General features: G+C 50.5%; 1 protein-coding gene and 1 pseudogene across 1 annotated transcript; one reads left to right on the forward strand and one right to left on the reverse strand.

Annotated features, from left to right (window-relative positions):
- Positions 1–682: 682 nt before the first annotated feature.
- On the forward strand, positions 683–19,786 carry TCP10L (t-complex 10 like). Its single transcript, XM_061428548.1, has 8 exons — positions 683–2,247; positions 7,414–7,549; positions 9,343–9,558; positions 11,336–11,449; positions 12,650–12,808; positions 15,356–15,464; positions 16,946–17,049; positions 19,089–19,786. The coding sequence occupies exons 2-8, from the start codon at positions 7,415–7,417 to the stop codon at positions 19,251–19,253; spliced, it is 1,002 nt and encodes a 333-aa protein (XP_061284532.1). The 5' UTR covers positions 683–2,247; position 7,414; the 3' UTR covers positions 19,254–19,786.
- Positions 8,369–8,451, reverse strand: LOC133254526 (U4 spliceosomal RNA; annotated as a pseudogene).
- Positions 19,787–20,088: the final 302 nt, after the last annotated feature.

A 20,088-nucleotide genomic window follows, 5' to 3' on the forward strand; every position in this document is an offset into this window, starting at 1 on the left:
CGTTGCTTAGGAGGCAGGCAAGGTGGTCTGGTATTCCCATCTCTTTAAGAATTTCCCACAGTTTGTTGTGATCCACACAGTCAAAGGATTTAGTGCAGTCAGTGAAGGAGAAGTAGATGTTTACAAAGTGGATTTTTTTCTCCATTTAATCTGTAATCTTAAATAGCTTCTCAAGTCATTATGCTTTGAAATGTTTGGAAATCAGCATCACAGACAAGGTGGTGGTAAGTCGCTTCAGTCGTGTCCAACCGTGTGCAACCCCAGAGACAGCAGCCCACCAGGCTCCCCTGTCCCTGAGATTCTCCAGGCAAGAACACTGGATCAGGTTGCCATTTCCTTCTCCAATGCATGAAAGTGAAAAGTGAAAGTGAAGTTGCTCAGTCGTGTCTGACTCTTAGTGACCCCATGGACTGCAGCCTACCAGGCTCCTCCGTCCATGGGATTTTCCAGGCAAGAGTACTGGAGTGGGGTGCCACTGCCTTCTCCAACAGACAAGGTAGGGGATATCCTGTAGCTGAGCCTTTATCTATGCCACTAGCTATGACTTTACAAAAGGTTCTAAGAGACAGAACTTGTGTCCAGGGTATAGGAGGGCTTTGCATGGGTTTGATTTCAATTTTTGTTGTTCTTAGTAAATAGATGTAGAGTTGACACAGAAGACTGTGCATTTCTTTGGTTTTCTTTATAGATCTATTAGGCCAGGAATTGGGGGAAGAAACACTTTGGGGGGCTCGCCAAGGAGACACTGGGAGTGGATTCTCCTACCGTGGGACCCTGCAGGACCCCTGACCCTACGTGCCACCCCGCGGGACCGAGCCGCAACCCGGCGGAAGCACCGCCCCACCACTCCGTCAGTGACCCGGGACGAACCTTCCAGTCTGGCTCCACGCAGCTCTGGGAACCTGCACTCGGGCCACCAAAGCATGAGTTTCAGGGACAGGCCCGCCCTTTCCTGTTTCTCAGGCTTGTGGTTGCAACGAGCTGGCTGCTCCCCCAGCTGTGACCCTGCTCGGGCAGCCCCCCGTGGGTGGCAGCTTCCCACAGGGCTCTGGGGTGCGGGAAACGTTGAAAGAATCACACTTTACCAAGTAGTCTTCTTCATTTATCGACATTGAACAAAAACTGAAACCACATTTACGTCTAACTTCTGCAGGCTGGGGGACCTCGGGGAAAAGGGACCCTCTGACCTGACTCTCAGAAGGCAGACGGGGGCATGGAGAGATGGAGTCTGCCCCATGTGCTGAAATCTTGTGACCGAGAGAAGAGGAGCTGGTGTTCACAGAGGACCCCACTCAGCACCAACTGGGCTCCTCAACCTGGCATGTTCAGTGAGATCCCAGAGCCAGGAGCATATTTGAAGTCATACTCCAAATTCAGACACCTTGGTCACGGTTAACTAGACATTCTCCCCGGTGTATTTGAAGAATATTACAATCTGGTCAAACTGTTCTTGTTAAGAGGATTCTCTAACTAGACACCTTTAGGAATGTACTTTCAAACTGTTTTCTCAGTGGGCAGCATTAGTCACAAATAGTCTTTCTACTGAATCACAGGATCATGCCTTCGTAGAGCTAAGAGACCAGAAATGCCTTTTTCTTCCAGCACTTTCCTAGAACTCCCAGCAACAGCCAGCACGGTTGAGAGCATGCTTTCCCTGACACGTGGCGCCCCAGGGCCTGTGTCTGGGTCCTCTAGTCCTGCAGCTTCGCCAGGAAGCCCTGCTCTCCTGCCGCCCAGGGTCTGCAGGCCTGGGGTTGGCCCCTTCCCCCACCTCCAGGGGCGTCATCTGATTTATTTCCCCAGCTGCAGACTCACACAGCCACGCTCCCTCTGCGTCTGCAGGGACCCTGCTGTCCTTCTAGCAAACAGCAGATCAAAGGGCAGCTTTGCGTCCTCGAGGACACGGGCTGAGAGAAACGAGGCCTTGCTCTGTGCTGCACACAGAAAGCTCGATGTTAAACACATGGCGGGCGGTCAGCTGGGAGGTGGAGTCCTGCCATCGTCAGATCCCTGTGCGGGTAACCTACTGCACTGACTTTGAACTGACTGTACCCAAACCGCGTTTGTGAACATTTAATTGTCTTTTAACTTCATGAAATCATAAAGCTAGCCAGAGTATTGGGAAGTGTGGTACGCGTGTGCCCCTTTAAGGCGGGGAGGCAGTTTAGAATCCACCGCCGTTCTCTGAGAAGCGGTGGAGGGGTCAGGGGGGCTCCAGGACCGCGCCCCATGACCGCCCTGGACTAGGTGAGGCGGAAGCTCTTGCTGGGTTGGCCGAGGGCGGGGGTGTCCCCAAGACGGCCTTTGGACCTGATATTCATCCTGTCAGAGAAATAGGAAAGAAGTATCTTTTTAGAGTCACAAAAACTCAAGCCAACTTCTGAGTGAAACTTTAGTAAAACCTGACTGGGGACGGGATGATGGAATTATTAGTCTGTTCATTAGTCTTTGCTGTTGGTACTTTTGATTATTTTTCTTCACAAAACAAATGCTTTTAACTTCTTCCTTATCTGTCACTGTGGTTAAATTGTTCATTCCATGTTGAATATAGTTTGAAGTTTATGAATAAATGCGTTTGTTTGCACACAGCCGTAGGTGTCATCGTTTCAGCTGTCCTTGTAAGCCTGCCCCCTCCCCCAAGTCCTTGGCCCGGGGACAATCGCTGATGTGCTCTGTTGCTGTCGTTCAGTCGCTAAGTCATGTACACTCTTGTGACCTCATGGACTGCAGCACACTAGGCTTCCCTCCTTTGGTATCTCCTGGAGCTTGGTCAAACTCATGTCCATTGAGTCAGTGATGCCATCCAATCATCTCATCCTCTGATGCCCCCCTTTCCTCCTGCCCTCAATCTTTCCCAGCATCAGGGTCTTTTCCCATAAGTTGGCTCTTCGAATCAGGTGGCCAAAATATTTGGGTTTCAGCTTCATCATCAGTCCGTCCAATGCATATTCAGGACTGATTTCCTTTACAATTGACTGGTTTGATTTCCTTGCAGCCCAAGGGACTCTCAAGAATCTTCTCCAACACCACAGTTCAAAAGCATCATTTCTTCGCTGCTCAGCTTTCTTTATGGTCTAATTCTCACATCCATACATGACTACTGGAAAAACCATAGCTTTGTTGGCAAAGTAGTATCTCTGCTTTTTAATATACTGTCTAGGTTGGTCATAGCTTTTCTTTCAAGGAGCAAGCATCTTTTAATTTCATGGCTTCAGTCACCATCAGCAGTGATTTTGGAATCCAAGAAAATAAAGTCTGTCACTGTTTCCATTGTTTCCCCATCTATTTGCCATGAGGTGATGGGATTAGATGCCATGATCTTATTTTTTAAATGTTGAGTTTTGAGCTAGATTTTCATTCTCCTCTTTCATCTTCATCAAGAGGCTGTTTGGTTCCTCTTCACTTTCTGCCATAAGGGTGTTATCATCTACATATCTGAGGTTATTGATATTTTTCCTGGAAATCTTGATTCCAGCTTGTGCTTCATCTAGCCCGGCATTTCACATGATATACTCTGCATAGAAGTTAAATAAGCAGGGTGACAATATACAGCCTTGACGTACTTCGTTCCCAATTTTGAATCATGTAAGTTGTTCCATGTCTGGTTCTAACTGTTGCTTCTTGACCTGCACACAGATTTCTTAGGAGACAGGTAACGTAGTCTGGTATTTTTATCCCTTTAAGAATTTTCCAGTTTGTTGATATCCACACAGTCAAAGGCTTTAGAATGGTTAATGAAGCAGAAATAGATGTTTTTCTGGAACTCTCTTGCTTCCTTCATGACCCAACGAATGTTGGCAATTTGATCTCTGGTTCCTCTGCCTTTTCTAAAACCAGCTTGAACATCTGGAAGTTCTCAGTTCATGTACTGTTGAAGCCTTGCTTGAAGGATTTTGAACATTTCCCTGCTAGCATGTTAAATGAGCACAATTGTGTGGTAGTTTGAGCATTCTTTGGCATTGCTTTTCTTTAGGATTGGAATGAAAACTGACCTTGTCCTGTGTCCACGGCTGAGTTTTCCAAATTTGCTGGCATATTGAGTGCAGCACTTGAACAGCATCGCATTTTAGGTTTGGAAATAGCTCAGTTGGAATTCTATCACCTCTTCTAGCTTCGTTTGTAGTAATGCTTCCTAAGGCCCACTTGCCTTCACATTCCAGGATGTTTAACTTTAGGGGAGTGACCACACCATCATGGCCATTGTGATTGTCCAGGCCATTATGACCTTTTACGTAAAGTTCTGTGTCTTCTTGCCGTCTCATCTTAGTATCTCCTGCTTCCGTTAGGTTCTTGGGGTTTCTGTCCTTTATTGTGCCAGAAACGTTCCCTTGAAATCTCCGATTTTCTTGAAGAAATCTCTAGTCTTTCCCATTCTGTTATTTTCCTCTATTTCATCACACTATTCACTTGAGAATGCTTTCTTATCTCTCCTTGCTGTTCTCTGGAACTCTGCACTCAGTTGGGTCTATCTTTCCCTTCCTCCTTTGCCTTTCACTTCTCTTTTTTCTCAGCTGTTTGTAAGGCCTCCTCAGACCACCACTTTGCCTTCTTGCATTTCTTTTTCTTTGGGATGGTTTTGGTCACCTCCTCCTGTTCAGTTCAGTTCAGTCCCTCAGTCGTGTCCGACTCTTTGCGACCCCGTGAATCGCAGCACGCCAGGCCTCCCTGTCCATCCGACTCTGTGCGACCCCATGAATCGCAGCACACCAGGCCTCCCTGTCCATCACCAACTCCCGGAGTTCACCCAGACTCACGTCCATCAAGTCACTGATGCCATCCAGCCATCTTGTCCTCTGTCGTCCCCTTCTCCTCCTGCCCCCAATCCCTCCCAGCATCAGAGTCTTTTCCAATGAGTCAACTCTTCACATGAGGTGGCCAAGTACTGGAGTTTCAGCTTTAGCATCATTCCTTCCAAAGAACACCCAGGGCTGATCTCCTTCAGAATGCACTGGCTGGAGCTCCTTGCAGTCCAAGGGACTCTCAAGAGTCTTCTCCAACACCACAGTTCAAAAGCATCAACTCTTAGGCAGTCAGCTCTATCCATAGTTCTTCAGGCACTCTGTCTATCAGATCTAATCCCTTGACTCTATTTGTCATCTCCAGTGTATAATCAAAAGGGATTTGATTTAGGCCATGACGTTCAAGCTGGTTTTAGAAAAGGCAGAGGAACCAGAGATCAAATTGCCAACATTCACTGGATCATGGAAAAAGCAAGAGAGTTCCAGAAAAACATCTATTTCTGTTTTATTGACTATGCCAAAGCCTTTGACTGTGTGGATCACAATAAACTGGAAAATTCTGAAAGAGATGGGAATACCAGACCACCTGACCTGCCTCTTGAGAAATCTGTATGCAGGTCAGGAAGCAACAGTTAGAACTGGACATGGAACAACAGACTGGTTCCAAATAGGAAAAGGAGTATGTCAAGGCTGTATGTTGTCACCCTGCTTATTTAACTTCTATGCAGAGTACATCATGAGAAACACTGGACTGGAAGAAGCACAAGCTGGAATCAAGATTGCTGGGAGAAATATCAATAAGCTCAGATATTCAGATGACACCACTCTTATGGCAGAAAGTGAAGAGGAACTAAAAAGCCTCTTGATGAAAGTGAAAGAGGAGAGTGAAAAGTTGGCTTAAAGCTCAACATTCAAAAAACTAAGATCATGGCATCCGGTCCCATCACTTCATGGGAAATAGATGGGGAAACAGAGGAAACAGTGTCAGACTTTATTTTTCTGGGCTCCAAAATCACTACAGATGGTGACTGTAGCCGTAAAATTAAAAGACGCTTACTCCTTGGAAGGAAAGTTATGACCAACCTAGATAGCATATTCAAAAGCAGAGACATTACTTTGCCAACAAAGGTTCGTCTAGTCAAGGCTATGGTTTTTCCTGTGGTCATGTATGGATGTGAGAGTTGGGCTGTGAAGAAAACTGAGCGCCGAAGAATTGATGCTTTTGAACTGTGGTGTTGGAGAAGATTCTTGAGAGTCCCTTGGACTGCAAGGAGCTCCAGCCAGTCCATTCTGAAGGAGATCAGCCCTGGGTGTTCTTTGGAAGGAATGATGCTAAAGCTGAAACTCCAGTACTTTGGCCACCTCATGCGAAGAGTTGACTCATTGGAAAAGACTCTGATGCTGGGAGGGATTGGAGGCAAGAGGAGAAGGGGATGACAGAGGATGAGATGGCTGGATGGCATCACTGACTGCATGGACGTGAGTCTGGGTAAACTCCGGGAGTTGGTGATGGACAGGGAGGCATGGCGTGCTGCAATTCATGGGGCCGCAAAGAGTCGGACACGACTGACCGACTGAACTGAACTGAACTGAACTGAAGTGAGTGGCCTAGTGGCTTTCCCTACTTTCTTCAACTTAAGTCTGAATTTTGTAATAAGGGGCTCATGATCTGAGCCACAGTCAGCCCTTGGTCTTGTTTTCTCTGACTGTGTAGAGCTTCTCCATCTTCAGCTGCAAGAACATAATCAATCTGATTTGGGTTTTGACCACCTGGTAATGTCTGTGAGTAGAGTAGTCTCTTGCCTTGTCGGAAGAACATATTTGCTATGACCGGTGTGTTTGCTTGACGAAACTCTGTTAGCCTTCGCCCTGCTTCATTCTGTGCTCGATGCCACACTCGCCTGTTACTCTGAGTCAGCCTTAATCCATTTTGATAAAGGCCCGGGTTTCCTTAAAACATAAAGGAAAGACCGTCTGCTGAGAGTGATTTCAGAGGATGCCCTGTGTTTGCAGGAACTTGGTTTCTTGGGTTTGGCTCTGTTTTCTGCTGCTGTGAGGTGCGGCGGTGGTGGACATGCCGGGCCCTCTAGCCCGGTTCCTCCTCGTGTCTGCACGCAGCCTGGCTGCGAGCCGCAGGAGTCTCCACGGCCGAAAGCCCACAGCCTGAAGGCAGGAAACCTGCCTACTTGTCCCCTGCCTGAGGCGCCCGGGGGCAGGGCCAGCATCCCTGCTCCAGGGTGGTGTCCCTTGTCCCCGGTGGCCCAAACGTGGCCCGCTGGGGGTGTTAGAGAAGCCACCCCTTCAGCACGGCAGGCAGAGGGTCCATTCTAGCAGTCTGGGCAGCGTCCCTCATGCTGCGGGCAGAGTGGGGTCCTCAGTTTCCCACGGAGACCCTCCTGAGCACAACCTTGGTTGCGGGGCCAGCCAGAGTCCAGTCTGCATGGCTCGATGGTCTGTGAGTTAAAGTGTCTGTGCTCCACCGCCAAGGAGCGCCTGTGTGTGGCCTCTTGGTCCTCCATGAGAGCTTGGCAGACACCACCATGGCCGGTCCATGAGTCAGCTTTGTAGGCACCACACAGGCCGAGCTGGGCTGTTGTGAGGTGGGGGTCCCATGCTGCAGTGGGAGGCAGCCTGCACCCCCTCCCTGCCCACCAACCTTCTGCTCCCTCCTCAGAATGCTGAGGGCTCACCTGGGGGCCGAGGAGCTGGCGGAGACGGAGCCTGGCTGCCCAGAAGACGGCGGGGCCGGGCCCCAGCCTGAGACAGTGGCCGGGCGCTCCCCAGAGGATGGTGGGGCTGAGGCCATGCTGGTGAGTGGGGCACAGGCCTGGGGGTGCAGGCCTGGGGGGGAAGGTCCATGGGGTGCAGGCCTGGGGATGAAGGTCCATCCAGGGGGTGCAGGGCTGGGGGTGCAGGGCTGGAGACAGCAGGCTTAGGGGCAGTGCAGCCCTGGGGGTTAAGGTCCAGTGGGTGCAGGCCTGGGTTTCTCAGCTCCTGGTGTTGACCCACTCTTGCCAGTCGTTGCCCGACTGTGTCCTGGGCACCCAGCTCTGGAATGCCCCTGCTCCCTGCCCTCCCTTCGTGACCTGCAGGTTCTGTGTGGGGAAAGTAACTGGGGTCTGGAGGACAGGGAACCATGCCCAGGCTTCTGGGGCCTCGTCAGCCCACCCCTCTGCCCAGAAGCTCTGCGGCATCAGCCTTCACGAACTTGGTGTTTTTAGAATAATTCCTACAGGTGAGGAGAAGAAGAATATGAATTTAATTCACTATGGAAATGCAATGACTTTCCCACTGTTTCTAGAAGAAAATGAGAGAATAATATAATTACTAATTTTCTCTCAAATTGTGTTATTTTTCCTTTTAATAGTTAATTTGCAAATGTGATGTTAATTACTTTTTGGAGGTAATCTCTATAAAAGGAAAATATCTTCCTCAAGTTCTAGAGTTTTTTAAACTTATTTTTCCCTACTCTAAGTCTCTCTACTAAACTGTTTCTAACGTAGACAAATTAATACCTTCTTTTCTGAAAACAGCTTTTATTCTGATATACAAACAACATTTCCTTTGTTGTACCCAACAGCTTATATTTCTTTCGTAAAAAGATGATTTCCACCCACTTTTTATTTTTATTTTATTTTTATTTTTTTTCAATTAGCAATAATCGCGCCTCAGATAAACCTCATTGGCTACGATACTGCCACTGCGCAAAGCTGGAATCCACCCACTTTTTAAAAAGTACATTTACTTCTTTCCTTGTCTGTTCTTATTTTTGGCTGTGCTGGGTCTTCCTTGCTGTGCACGGGCTTTCTCCAGCTGTGACGAGCAGGGTCTCCTCTCTGGTTGCGGTCCACGGGCTTCTCACGGTGATGGCTTCCCTTGCCGCAGAGCACAGGCCCCAGGGTGCTCAGCCTTCGGTGCCTGTGGCGCGTGGGCTCAGCAGTTGTGACTCACGGGCTCAGTAGTTGTGCTGCGCGTGCTTAGCTGCCCTCTGGCATGTAGGGTCTTCCTGGACCAGGGATTGATCCAGCAGCCGCTGCACTGCGAGGTGGATTCGTAACCACCAGCCTGCCAGGGAAGCCCCTTATATTTCTAATTTTGAAGCCTATTTTGTACTTTAACATGGAAAGCTGGACGTAACTGAGTGAAGAAGTGCAAAGCAACAGCTGACATCTACTCCCCGTTTTTCATTCTCCGCACTGAGTGTTCTATGCATAGCTTTCCCCTCTCATAGCAATGGCCTGAGGTCGCTTTGTATCATCATTTTAGAGGAGCAGAAGCTGAGGCCCAGAGAGGTTAAGTGCCTTACCTGAGGTCACACAGAAAGGAAGGGGGGCAGCCGAGGCCACAGTCTGGGTCTGAATCCCTTCAACGCTCACGTTCTTCAGTCCAGGCTGTCCTGATCCTTTAGGATAAGCTGAGGGGGAAGAAGCCGAGCCCTCTCAGCCTCCTTCTGCCCCAGTGGTGTTTAGCAGGAAGGGTCAGCCTCCTGAGCTGCTTGTGTCACGTGGACCTGACTCGGTGGAGACGCACGGAGGTCTCCTGGCTGCGTCCGGCCCAGCGGCCACGAGCTCCTGACAGCAGTCCTTGTTCTCTCCTGTTGCAGCGGCTGCAGCAGGAGGTCTCGGGGCTCCGAGAGGAGTTCAGGAAGCAGGAGGCCCGCTGGGTGGCCACCCACCGTGAGCTCCGGGCCCAGATGGATGCGTTGGTGAAGCAGAACCTCGAGCTGCGGGCTGGGCTAAGGGCCTCGGAGCGGCGGCGCCTGGAGGCCAAGCGGAGCGCGGCGGGCTCGGTGCACGTGAGAAGACGCTCAGAGGCTCGGGTACCGGGGCCTCTGTTTGCCAGCCCAGAGCACCACCCGCAGAGCCGCGTGCTTGGCGCTGGGTGACCGTGGCACTTCCCGTGCAGGAGGCGGGAGGGCTTGCCTCCTCTGGTCAGCTCCACACACCACGAGCAACCAGTTACAGTCGGGAGTGGCCAGGGCGTTCATGGGGGCCCCGTGCGTCTGTCTGCAAAGACATCTGCTAACACCAAGCAAAAGCACGTTGGGTGCTGCCCGGGTTTACGGGCGGCGATCTGTGCTTGCTTTCTGCCCCCATTGACCCCTGTCACGACCCCTGAGGTGGGTCCGTCTAACCCCAGCGTTAGTCACGCGGCTGGGAGCCAGAGTCCAGACTCGGACCAGCTCGCTGACCCCAGAAGCAGCCTACGGGCCCCAGGGCTCTGTCCAGCACTGGGACCACTCAATGGAGAGTTGGGAAAGAGCTCACCCAGCTTCCCTGCACACAGCGCCCGGCTTCCAAGTGTGGGTGGCCGGGCCGAGCGCAGGCTGCGGAGTTGGTGGGGTGGCCGGGGCTCTGTCGCTGTGTTGGCATGTTCCCCCATTTGCATCTAAAGAACTGGGCCATTCGAGCTGCGTGTGCAGGAGTCAGCAGGAAACCACGCAAACACCCTCGAAATGTAACTGGGGGTTTCCTCTAGCGGATCAAGGGAAGCGCTAACACTTCTTGTCTGCACTCACTGTGTGAGCTTCTGAGTCTGTAGTTCAAGGACTTGAAACTGAAAAATGAAAGCCACTCAGTCGTGTCCTACTCTGCGTGACCCCATGGACTATACAGTCCATGGGATTCTCCAGGCCAGAACACTGGAGTGGGCAGCCTTTCCCTTCTCCAGGGGATCTTCCCAACCCAGGAATCAAACCCAGGTCTCCCACATTGCAGGTGGATTCTTTACCAGCTGAGCCCCCAGGGAAGCCCAAGGACTTAGGGTATCTCTGATATGACGGATGGGCCTCCCTCTCTCATCTCTCTCTCTCATTTTGAGCTCTTGTGCTTGGCGGGCTTCCAAACATCCCTTAGGTCTGTTCACAGTCCCCATCACAGGGTCATGGGGTTACTTAGAGGGTCTGGGCCTGCCCTCCAAAGCAGGCCTGACCTGACCTGAAGGGAACAGACACACATGTGAATTGCACACCTTAGGTGCACACAGGTGTATCTGTGTGCAGACACAACTTCAGGGACAGAAGATCACAAAGTCAGTGACCACTCACGAGCACACTGGACCAGCCTCCGCCCACCCCCCTGCACCCCCGCCCCTCCCCGCCCAGCCCGCCTCTGGGCTGAGTGGTGAGTAACTCAGAATGCCTCCTCCCACCTGCGGGATCGGGCCGCTTGCTTCAGAGCTGGGAGGCTACGGGTCTCCCAATTCAGATCTTAGATAAACTGAGTGATGCTATCAACGGGGGCGTGTTTTCTTCCTTCTTGAATCCTTTCTCAGCTGAAGACACACAGCGCAAGGAAACAAATTAGGTGTTGGTTTCGTTGCCTTGGGGATCTCGGGGTATTTTCAAACAGTGAGCCATGACACACAGCACCACAAGGCACACAGAGGCGCCTTGTTTCGGGCGCGGCGTGTGTTCCTGGAGAGCCTGCAACACACCGAGGGGAGGACCCCACCCCGGGCCCCCAACCTGGCATCCCTGTTTTTCGCAGGACACTGTAGTTACTGTTGAATGGATTAAATGTGCATTTCTCTCTGTTACTGTACCTCAGGAGATGTGACCACGCTTCCTGAATTTTCTGTGTGATAAATTGTCTTAGGTGTCAGAGTCTACTTTTGGGAAAATGTCCCCTCTGCCAGCTGATACAGGGATAACGCCAAAACACGCTGGCCAAAGTCACAGCACAGCGCTCCTAGGACTGCCGTCAGGAAAGGTGACTTCCACCAGCTGACTCCCGGGTTTGTCGTCTGTGAAAGGAAGCGGAGGCTGGGGACCCAGGCCCACGTGTCCCCACAGCGTCCCAGGGGGACCCTGCCTCCCTGCAGGAAATCCCTTGCTGCAGGCTGCAGGCTCCCTGGGGCCCTGAGGGCAGAGGGCCTGGCATGGAGCTGGGCACGGGCAGGAGGGCCGTACACCTGGGTCCTTGCTTTATTTCCACTAATCCAGCCTCGGGCCGGGGCCCTGGTAGCCACAGCCGCGGCGCTGTCTCCACTAATCCAGCCTCGGGCCGGGGCCCGGGTAGCCACAGCTGCGGCGCTGTCTGGCTCGTCCTCGTGTGTACCTGCAGCCATCGCGTCTCCTCGCGGCTCGTGCCCTGGACTCTCTCCATGCGCAGTCCACGCTGCTGTCTGGGGGCCTCCTGCGGGGTGTTATTTGATCCCAGCGGCATTTTCCTGGCTAAGGGCAGCCCCTCTTTAGGCAGTCTTACTAGCAGCATATTTGCTACTTCAGCTCTGAGGCATCTTCATCCCTGGAGGCCAGCGTCTGGTAATGGGTGACTTGGGCTGAAAAGCCCCCGGACTCCCGGGGATGACCACGTGTCCTGCCCTCCTGCCCTAATACCTCTACTGAGCAGAAAATATTTTATTCCTTGAAGGAGGGTCTGGGATCTCCTAATCCAGGTGTTTATTAAAAGTAGGAAAGCTATCTTTTTCGGGTTGTTGGGGTGGGGAGTGTCCGAAGCTCCAGCGCTGTGTGGAGTCGCTGGTTTGCTTTGGGACGAAGCTTTCTCTTATGTTCTGTATTGAACTGAATTAATTAGGAGCGTGCAACATAATTCCTTAATCAATGCACATGCAAGTGAAGAATTGGTGTGCTCAGACCTGAAGGTTATCAATTTTTGAATAATGCAAAGGGTAGAAAAAATGTCTGTTGTATGTTTTAAAATTCAGTTTTGAGCAATTTGTTTTGCCATGATAGTGAACCTCTTTCAGACAATCCATGCTAACTTTCCTCAATTCCATGTGAACATGGGCTGTCGCGTGGGAGATGAGATACACCAAGAATTCTGCTTTGCAGCACGTGAACACAGGGCTATAACAAAGTAGCTTCTGTGATGGAAGATGAGGTATTTGCTGATATTTTTGGATAATGATGGTCATTGATGCAAAAGTACTCCCATGTTTGTTTTCAGCCAATAAGCAGAGAGACAGAGAAAACTGACTCAGGGAAACCGATACCATGTGAAGATGGAGATAAAGCTCTTTCCAGAAGTCTTCAAGACAGACATGCAAAGCCTCCTGGGAGGGAACAAGCCTCTGAAGAAAAGCCAGCCCCGTCTGAGGATGGAAAGGTAACATGGGGGAGCAGTGCTAATTTGTACACTGAAAGTCTAGATTTAGATGAAATTCCACTATGTCTAAAAAGGATACTCCATTTATCATTCTAAATAGTTTAAATTTTGCTGGGGACCAGCCCCAGCTGATCCAGGGTATTCGAAGGAGAGACGGCCTAGGCAACTATTTATATGCTAATTAGAGATATAGAGAACAATAGAATGAGGATAGCTCAGTAGGAAAATTCAGTGGAGAAAAGAGGCTGAGTAGCTTGGTTTACGCGGGAGACCAATAAAACTTCAAGCAAGAAGTTTGCACCACGTACGTAGGCCGCAGGCGCCCTCTCGAATAGCGGAAGGTGCCTCACCCTAGACACCTTCTCGAGTGGGTCTTAGCAGCCCAGGCATAATTAGTAAGCGTGGTGGGTTCCGCGCTCCAGATGGAGACTCAGCTGGAAGTTAAAGGGAAGAATGACATGGGGAGACCAAGCGTTGGTGAACAAGGCCTGTAGCTTTATTTTCAACAGGGGCTTTTATACCCTAAGTTACACATAGAGGATAATAGGGGATGCAAAGTCAGCAGTCTTTGATCCTTATCAAAAACCAGGGTTTCTTTCCTGCAAATTTATCATATACAAATGGTTTAGGTGATTTACATCATCTTCTGGCCAGAAGGCCTACTAACATTTTATGACTCTTGACAAGGACTTATCAACAAAGACTTATTTTCTCTAAGAGTAATTATTTTAAGGTTTGGCGCCATCTTCCAAAGATAAAATTGCATTCCTGTAGGGTGGATGTGTAATGGGTTTACAACAAAGGAAAGAATTTATTACCTTAAGGGTCTAAAGTTACTAACACCAAGGCCACTACTTATTTTTTCTACATACCAACTATATTAATTAATACACATTCAAGGATACAATTCAGGGGATGTGAAAACTTGGCAACAAGCATTGGCTCATCAATGAAATCCTTTACTAGTTTATTCTGACAGTTTTTAACTCTCTGAGAGGCTCTAAGCTATTTGAATATCTTAAGCTTCCCGTGCCTCTGGAGGCTGGGAGACTGTAAACAATCGTATGCATAGCTGCAGGAGTCCGGGTAAACTTGTCAGGCGAGTTAGAGAGCCGTCTGAGGGGTTTGGATTTAAACACTCCTAATTGCCCAGGAACTTTATTAATTGGAGCTGTAAGTTAACTCTTTGACAGAGAGAACGAGATGGTGGTAGGGGACAGCCCCCAGTAAAGTCAGAGGTGAGAGCACAAAGCAATAAGGTAGGCAGACTCTGGTTTTTTGGGGGAAGGTACTCGAGAATATCCGGGGAGACTCCCGAGGCTCGATCCCGCCTTTGCGTATGCCGAGCCTCCTTCCTCATGACCTTTGTCACGAGCGGAATGTCTCTCGCCGGCTCCCGGCAAAATTTATTAAGAATAATTATATTTTCATATATTAATGAATATTATTTGACTTTAATGCTAAAAAAGTAAATGAATGGAGTTGATTATCGTTTTCTCTGTTGTGCTCTGTATATTCCTGCACCTAAAAACAGCCCCTTGAATAACTGACTCGATGGACGTGAGTTTGAGTAAACTCTGGGCTTTGGTGATGGACAGGGAGCCCTAGCGTGCTGCAGTCCTTGGGGTCGCAGAGGCAGACACGACTGAGCGACTGAACTGAACTGAACTTCCTGTATAGCAGACCTTGAGAAACATTACCAATCAACTATTCCCCGATAGAATGCATTTTAAAAGAATAGCCCCTAGAAATAGAACCATCACGTGACTCAGCACTCCCACTCCTGGGCGCACATGCACAGAAAGTCGTAATTTGAAAGGATACACGCACCCCAGTGTTCATAGCAGCACTGTTTACAACAGCCGGGACACGGAAGCCAACTAAGTCTCTGTCAACCGAGGAAGGATAAAGATGTGGCACAGATACACAACGGAGCATTGCTCAGCCGTGGAACAAGTGAAGTAAGGCCACCTGCAGCAACATGGCTATAACCAGAGAGTATCATACTAAGTAAAATCAGATGCAGGAAGACAAATACACATGATATCACTTATACGTAGAATCTAAAATATGATATAAACACTCAAAATAGAAACAGACCCACAGACATAGAAAACAAACCTATGCTTACCAAAGAGGAAACGGGCGCAGAGGGATAAAGTAGGAGTAACATGTACACACTGCTGCGGTGAAACGGTAACGCAAGGACCTGCTGTATAGCCTAGGGGACTCTGCCCAATGTTTTCTAATAACCTATAAGTGAAAAGAGGCTGGAGAAGAATATACATGTTTAACTACATCACTTTGCTGTGCACCTGAAATTAACACAACACTGCACACCAACTCTACTTCAGTAACAACAGCAGCAACAATAAAAATATGACCAAAAAAAAAAGGTCCTTGCAGCGCTGGGCTCAGGGCTGCTGGCGGAGACCTCGGACGGTTTGAAAACACTGACAGCAGAGGAGGTTTTCTGTGACGTTGTTTCTGGCCCTGAGGTGCGTGGCTGAGCGGGCCTGCGGGCTCTGTGCCCGTCCTTGCCCCTAGGTGCTCCAACAATCACCTCAAAGTCTGCAGAAATGGAGCGGCAGGAGGTCCCCAGCGCCAGCTGCTCTTGCGGTCGCCCCCCAGGACCACCGAGCCAAGGATGACCCAGGTGAGCCTCCTCGAGCAGGCTTTTCCTCCTGTTTGCTGTTTGCTCCCAGACGTTGGCTTTTGTTATCCTGTGAGTGTTTTATTATCCTGAAGATCCCGGGGCGAGCGCCTGTGGTTCTCAGCAGGTCGTCCACCGTGCTCTGACCCTCTTTCTCCAGTTCCCTCGGGTCTCCTTCTGCCAGTCTGCCCCGCACATCCCCCCTCTCCCCGCACACCCAGAGCTGGTCCTGGGGGCAGGCGGTCCACCACCCAGATGGGACCGTCCCCTCCGGGGTCCCAGCAGCAGGACCAGAGAGCCCCGAGCTCTGGACATGTCGGGGAAGGAGCCCTTCCCAAGTCCCTTCAGACCCACGTGCGGACCTGCCGCCCTGAACCCTGCTTCTGCTCCAGCCGGGGCAGTGTGGCTTGGCGTCTTTGTGCCGAGCATGAGCTGCGGGTGCCTGAGGTCCCTGTGAACTCAGCAGGGCGATCAGGATCGCGTGGTTTCCAGAGACCTGGCCCTTGCCCTTAGCTGCCCATCCCCCGCGCCAGTCCTCCTGGCAGGACGCCCGGCCTTGCCATCTCAGAGCCCTCCCTCCGCCCGGGTGGACGCGGACCTGTTTGCCTGCCTGGTGGGCCCCCGCCCCTCCCCCCCACCGGTCCTCTGGGTCCGTCCCGGGGTCTCCCCACAGCCCAGGCTGGATCTTCATCCCCTCGAGGGTCAACGCTGGCGGCCCCTCACCCCCTTGGGGAACCCTGCTCCCCCAAACTCAGTTTACTGCTGGAGCTTCCTGCTCCTGATGTACTGAGTGGGACGGCCCCCGCCCCATCCCAGCCTCAGCCTCCAGCCCTGTCTCCCCTGATGGGCGGTGCCTCCTTAGAGACACGCTCCCCGACTCCGGGGACTGAGGTGGTGCTCACCCCCAGGACCCGTCTGCCCAGCAGACCTGCCACCGTGGGGTCGGGCTTTTCTCTCCTCCCACCCGTCTGCCTGCTGGCTCATCCGCAGCTCGAAGGCAGAGAACAGGCCTTTGGATCCATCACTCGACCCGCCTTAATACGTGACAAGGGGTGGATATGTTCTTTAAATGGGCTTCTCCAGCGGTGCTAGTGGTAAAGAACCCGCCTGCCAGTGCAGGAGACGTAAGAGACCCGGGTTCGATCCCTGGGTCAAGAAGATCCCCTGGAGGAGGAAATGATAACCCACTCCAGTATTCTTGCCTGGAGGACCCCACGGCCAGAGGAGTCTGGTGGGCAGCAGTCCATAGGGTCACAGAGTCGGACATGACTGAAGCGACTTGGCAAGAATATTCTTTAAACGGTTCATGTTTCCTGCGTGATCAGTTGACCCTGTGTCTGTGTAACTGGCCCTCTGTTTTCATACTGATCTCATGAAGGAAAGAGAACATGTTCACATCAGTTTACGTGGGACTTGGAAACTAGAGAATGTGGTTTCGAGACGTGTGTGCACTGTTCTCTCAGCCTCGCATGCTTGCTCTGCAGACACACGCTCCTCGCCCTCCAGGAGCGATGCAAGCAGGCTCCCCGCCCGGGTCCCGATGGATGAGCCCACGTGTTCCTCCCCAAGCGTCTCCGAGGAGCCACAGGTGGGTGCGTTGAGGGGGTGCAGCCCCCAGCACTGAGAGGGACGCCCCCTGTGCCTTCATGGGGAGAACAGAAAACCATGGTGATTCCAAATACCGCCCCCCCTTACCTGCTGAGGGGCTGCAGCCGTGCCTCTATGTTGAAACATTTTTCCTAGCTTTCGCTTGGGTGCATTTAGCACGTTGTCAAAATAAGAGAGATAATTTTCCATCACTTGGGTTCTCAAATTGGTTTTATATTATAATAGTTTTACTTATAATTTTTAACCAAAACTATTAATAGTAAAAATCAAAGGCAAATATAGCATAATTACCTCCAACTGCTAGCTAGCAATCTGTTTATTATATACTGTATTTAAAACAAGAATCAGTAGTATTATTCAGTTCAGTAGTTCAGTCGTGTCCAACTCTTTGTGACCCCATGGACTGCAGCATGCCAAACCTCCCTGTCCATCACCAACTCCTGGAGTTTACTCACACTCATGTCCATTTAGTCAGTGATGCCATCCAACCATCTCATCCTCTGTCCCCTTCTCCTCCCACCTTCAATCTTTCCCAGATCAGGGTCTTTTCCAGTGAGTCAGTTCTTCACATCAGGTGGCCAAAGTATTGGAGTTTTAGCTTCAGCATCAGTCCTTCCAATTAATATTCAGGATTGATTTTCTTTAGGATGGACTGGTTGGATCTCCTTGCAGTCCAAGGGACTCTCAAGAGTCCTCTCCAGCACCACAGTTCAAAAGCATCAATTATTTGGCACTCAGCTTTCTTTATAGTCCAACTCTCACATCCATACATGACTACTGGAAAAGCCATAGCTTTGACTAGATGTACTTTTGTTGGTAAAGTAATATCTCTGCTTTTTAACATGCTGTCTAGGTTGGTCATAACTTTTCTTCCAAGGATTAGGCGCCTTTTAATTTCATGGCTGCAGTCACCATCTGCAGTGATTTTGGAGTCCCCAAAAATAAAGTCAGCCACTCTTTCCCCCCTATTTGCCATGAAGTGATGAGACTGGATGCCACGATCTTAGTTTTCTGAATGTTGAGTTTTAAGCCAGCTTTTTCACTCTCCTCTTCCACTTTCATCAAGAGGCTCTTTAGTTCCTCTTCACTTTCTGCCATAAGGGTGGTGTCATCTGCATATCTGAGGTTATTGAGATTTCTCCCGGCAATCTTGATTCCAGCTTGTGCTTCATCCAGCCAGGCATTTCGCATGATGTACTCTGCATATGAGTTAAATAAGCAGGGTGACAATATACAGCTTTGACGTACTCCTTTCCCGATTTGGAACCAGTCTGTTGTTCCATATCCAGTTCTAACTGTTGCTTCTTGACTTGCATACAGATTTCTCAGAAGGCAGGTCAGGTGGTCTGGTAATCACATCTCTTTAAGAATTTATAGTTTTCTTCATGGAAGGAAATTTGGGCTTGAACGTATTTATGGTGTAAAAGTTGTTTAGTCTCTATGTCATGTCTGACTCTTTGTGACCCTCTGGACTATAGCCCCCCAGGCTCCTCTCCATGGAATTCTCCAGGCAAGAATACTGGAGTATGTTGCCATTTCCTCCTCCAGGGGATCTTCCCGATCCAGGGATCGAATCCACGCCTCCTGCATTGCAGGCAGATTCTTTACCGTCTGAGCCACCTGGGGAGCCCAGGTGCAGCAACATGGTGTAGAAGTAGGGAGCTGTGAGGGATAACTTCCCTTCCCTTCTCCCAAGAACAGCCCACATTCTGTTCTGCCCTTTCTGACGTCATAAGTAAGGTGCTTTTACTTGACTTTGGGCCCTCCCTCATGGGCTCACCACAACGCCTCAGAAAGATCCCCGCAGCTCTGCGTGGGGCGACGTCTCCATCGGAGGTTTGCCATTACCTGCCGTGCTGTCCCTCGGCCACCCTGGTCCAGAACAGGGGCGCTGGGGGCGTGCGCCTTCATAGAAGCCCAGAACATGGCCCTGGATGGGCCACGGAGCTGGGCCAGTGAGGTGCGGTGGCAGGCGTCCCAACCACGGTCTCCTCAGACAATGTGACGCTCTCTCCACAGGACCTTCCTGTAGAACCAGAGTTGCCCCCAAATGTGTCCCAGCATGAGGACACCAAGATGAAACAGGAGGAGGAGGGGGAGATCCAGCACCCCAAGGACAAGGCACGTGGTGCTGCCGTCCATCTTCCAGGCCCAGCTCCTGTGCTGACCGTCTACTTCCAGTAAACAAAGCCACACACTTCCCAGAGCAAAACAGATTTAAACATGATTTGTCTCGTATTGCCTGGAGTGTCTCCTTGCTCCACATTGCAACCCTTGAGAAGAGTCTCAGTTCCTGAAGGTCACGTCCATGTAGAGGGCAGGGGTGGGTGTTGTTGGGGGGCAGGGCTCTCAGGAAGCGGGTGGGACAGTAAGGCCACAGCTGCAGCCCCAGACGTCCCGTGAGAACCATAATATCTCGTAAATATTCACTGATGCCCAAATGATTGCCCAGATCCAAATTCAGCTGACAGTGTTTTGGCCTGTGGCAAGCTCAGAACCTTCCCCGTTCTTGCTTGTTGAATTACCTCTGGCCTAGATGAAGATGAACCTATGCTCTTTAGGATCAGGAAGATCCCTGGAGAAGGGGATGGCTACCCACTCCAGTATTCTTGCCTGGGAAACCCCATGGACAGAGGAGACTGGCCAGCTGCAGTCCATGGGGCTGCAAAGAGTTGGACACGACTGAGCGACTAACACACACACACACGCACAGACATACATTCTTATAAACAGGTAAAACCTTTGCAAGAGTGAACAGGAGGGAATGATACTTGCCGTAACAGCTTGAGTTCATTTAAACGTTATTATTTTTTTCTTTTTTTGTTTAATGTAGGAAAATTTTTAAAGAGTAATTGCTCTATTTACATGGCCTAGGATTTCCAAATTTACCAAACTCAATGACTACGAATTAGCTAGTGTGTGTGTGTGTGTGTGTGTGTGTGTGTGTGTGTGTGCACATGTGCGCGCACTCAGTTGATCAGTCGTGTCTGATTCTTTGCAACCCTACGGACTTTAGCCT

The sequence above is a fragment of the Bos javanicus genome, chromosome 9 (genome assembly GCF_032452875.1).
Source record: "Bos javanicus breed banteng chromosome 9, ARS-OSU_banteng_1.0, whole genome shotgun sequence".
In the NCBI taxonomy this organism is placed as follows: domain Eukaryota; kingdom Metazoa; phylum Chordata; class Mammalia; order Artiodactyla; family Bovidae; genus Bos; species Bos javanicus.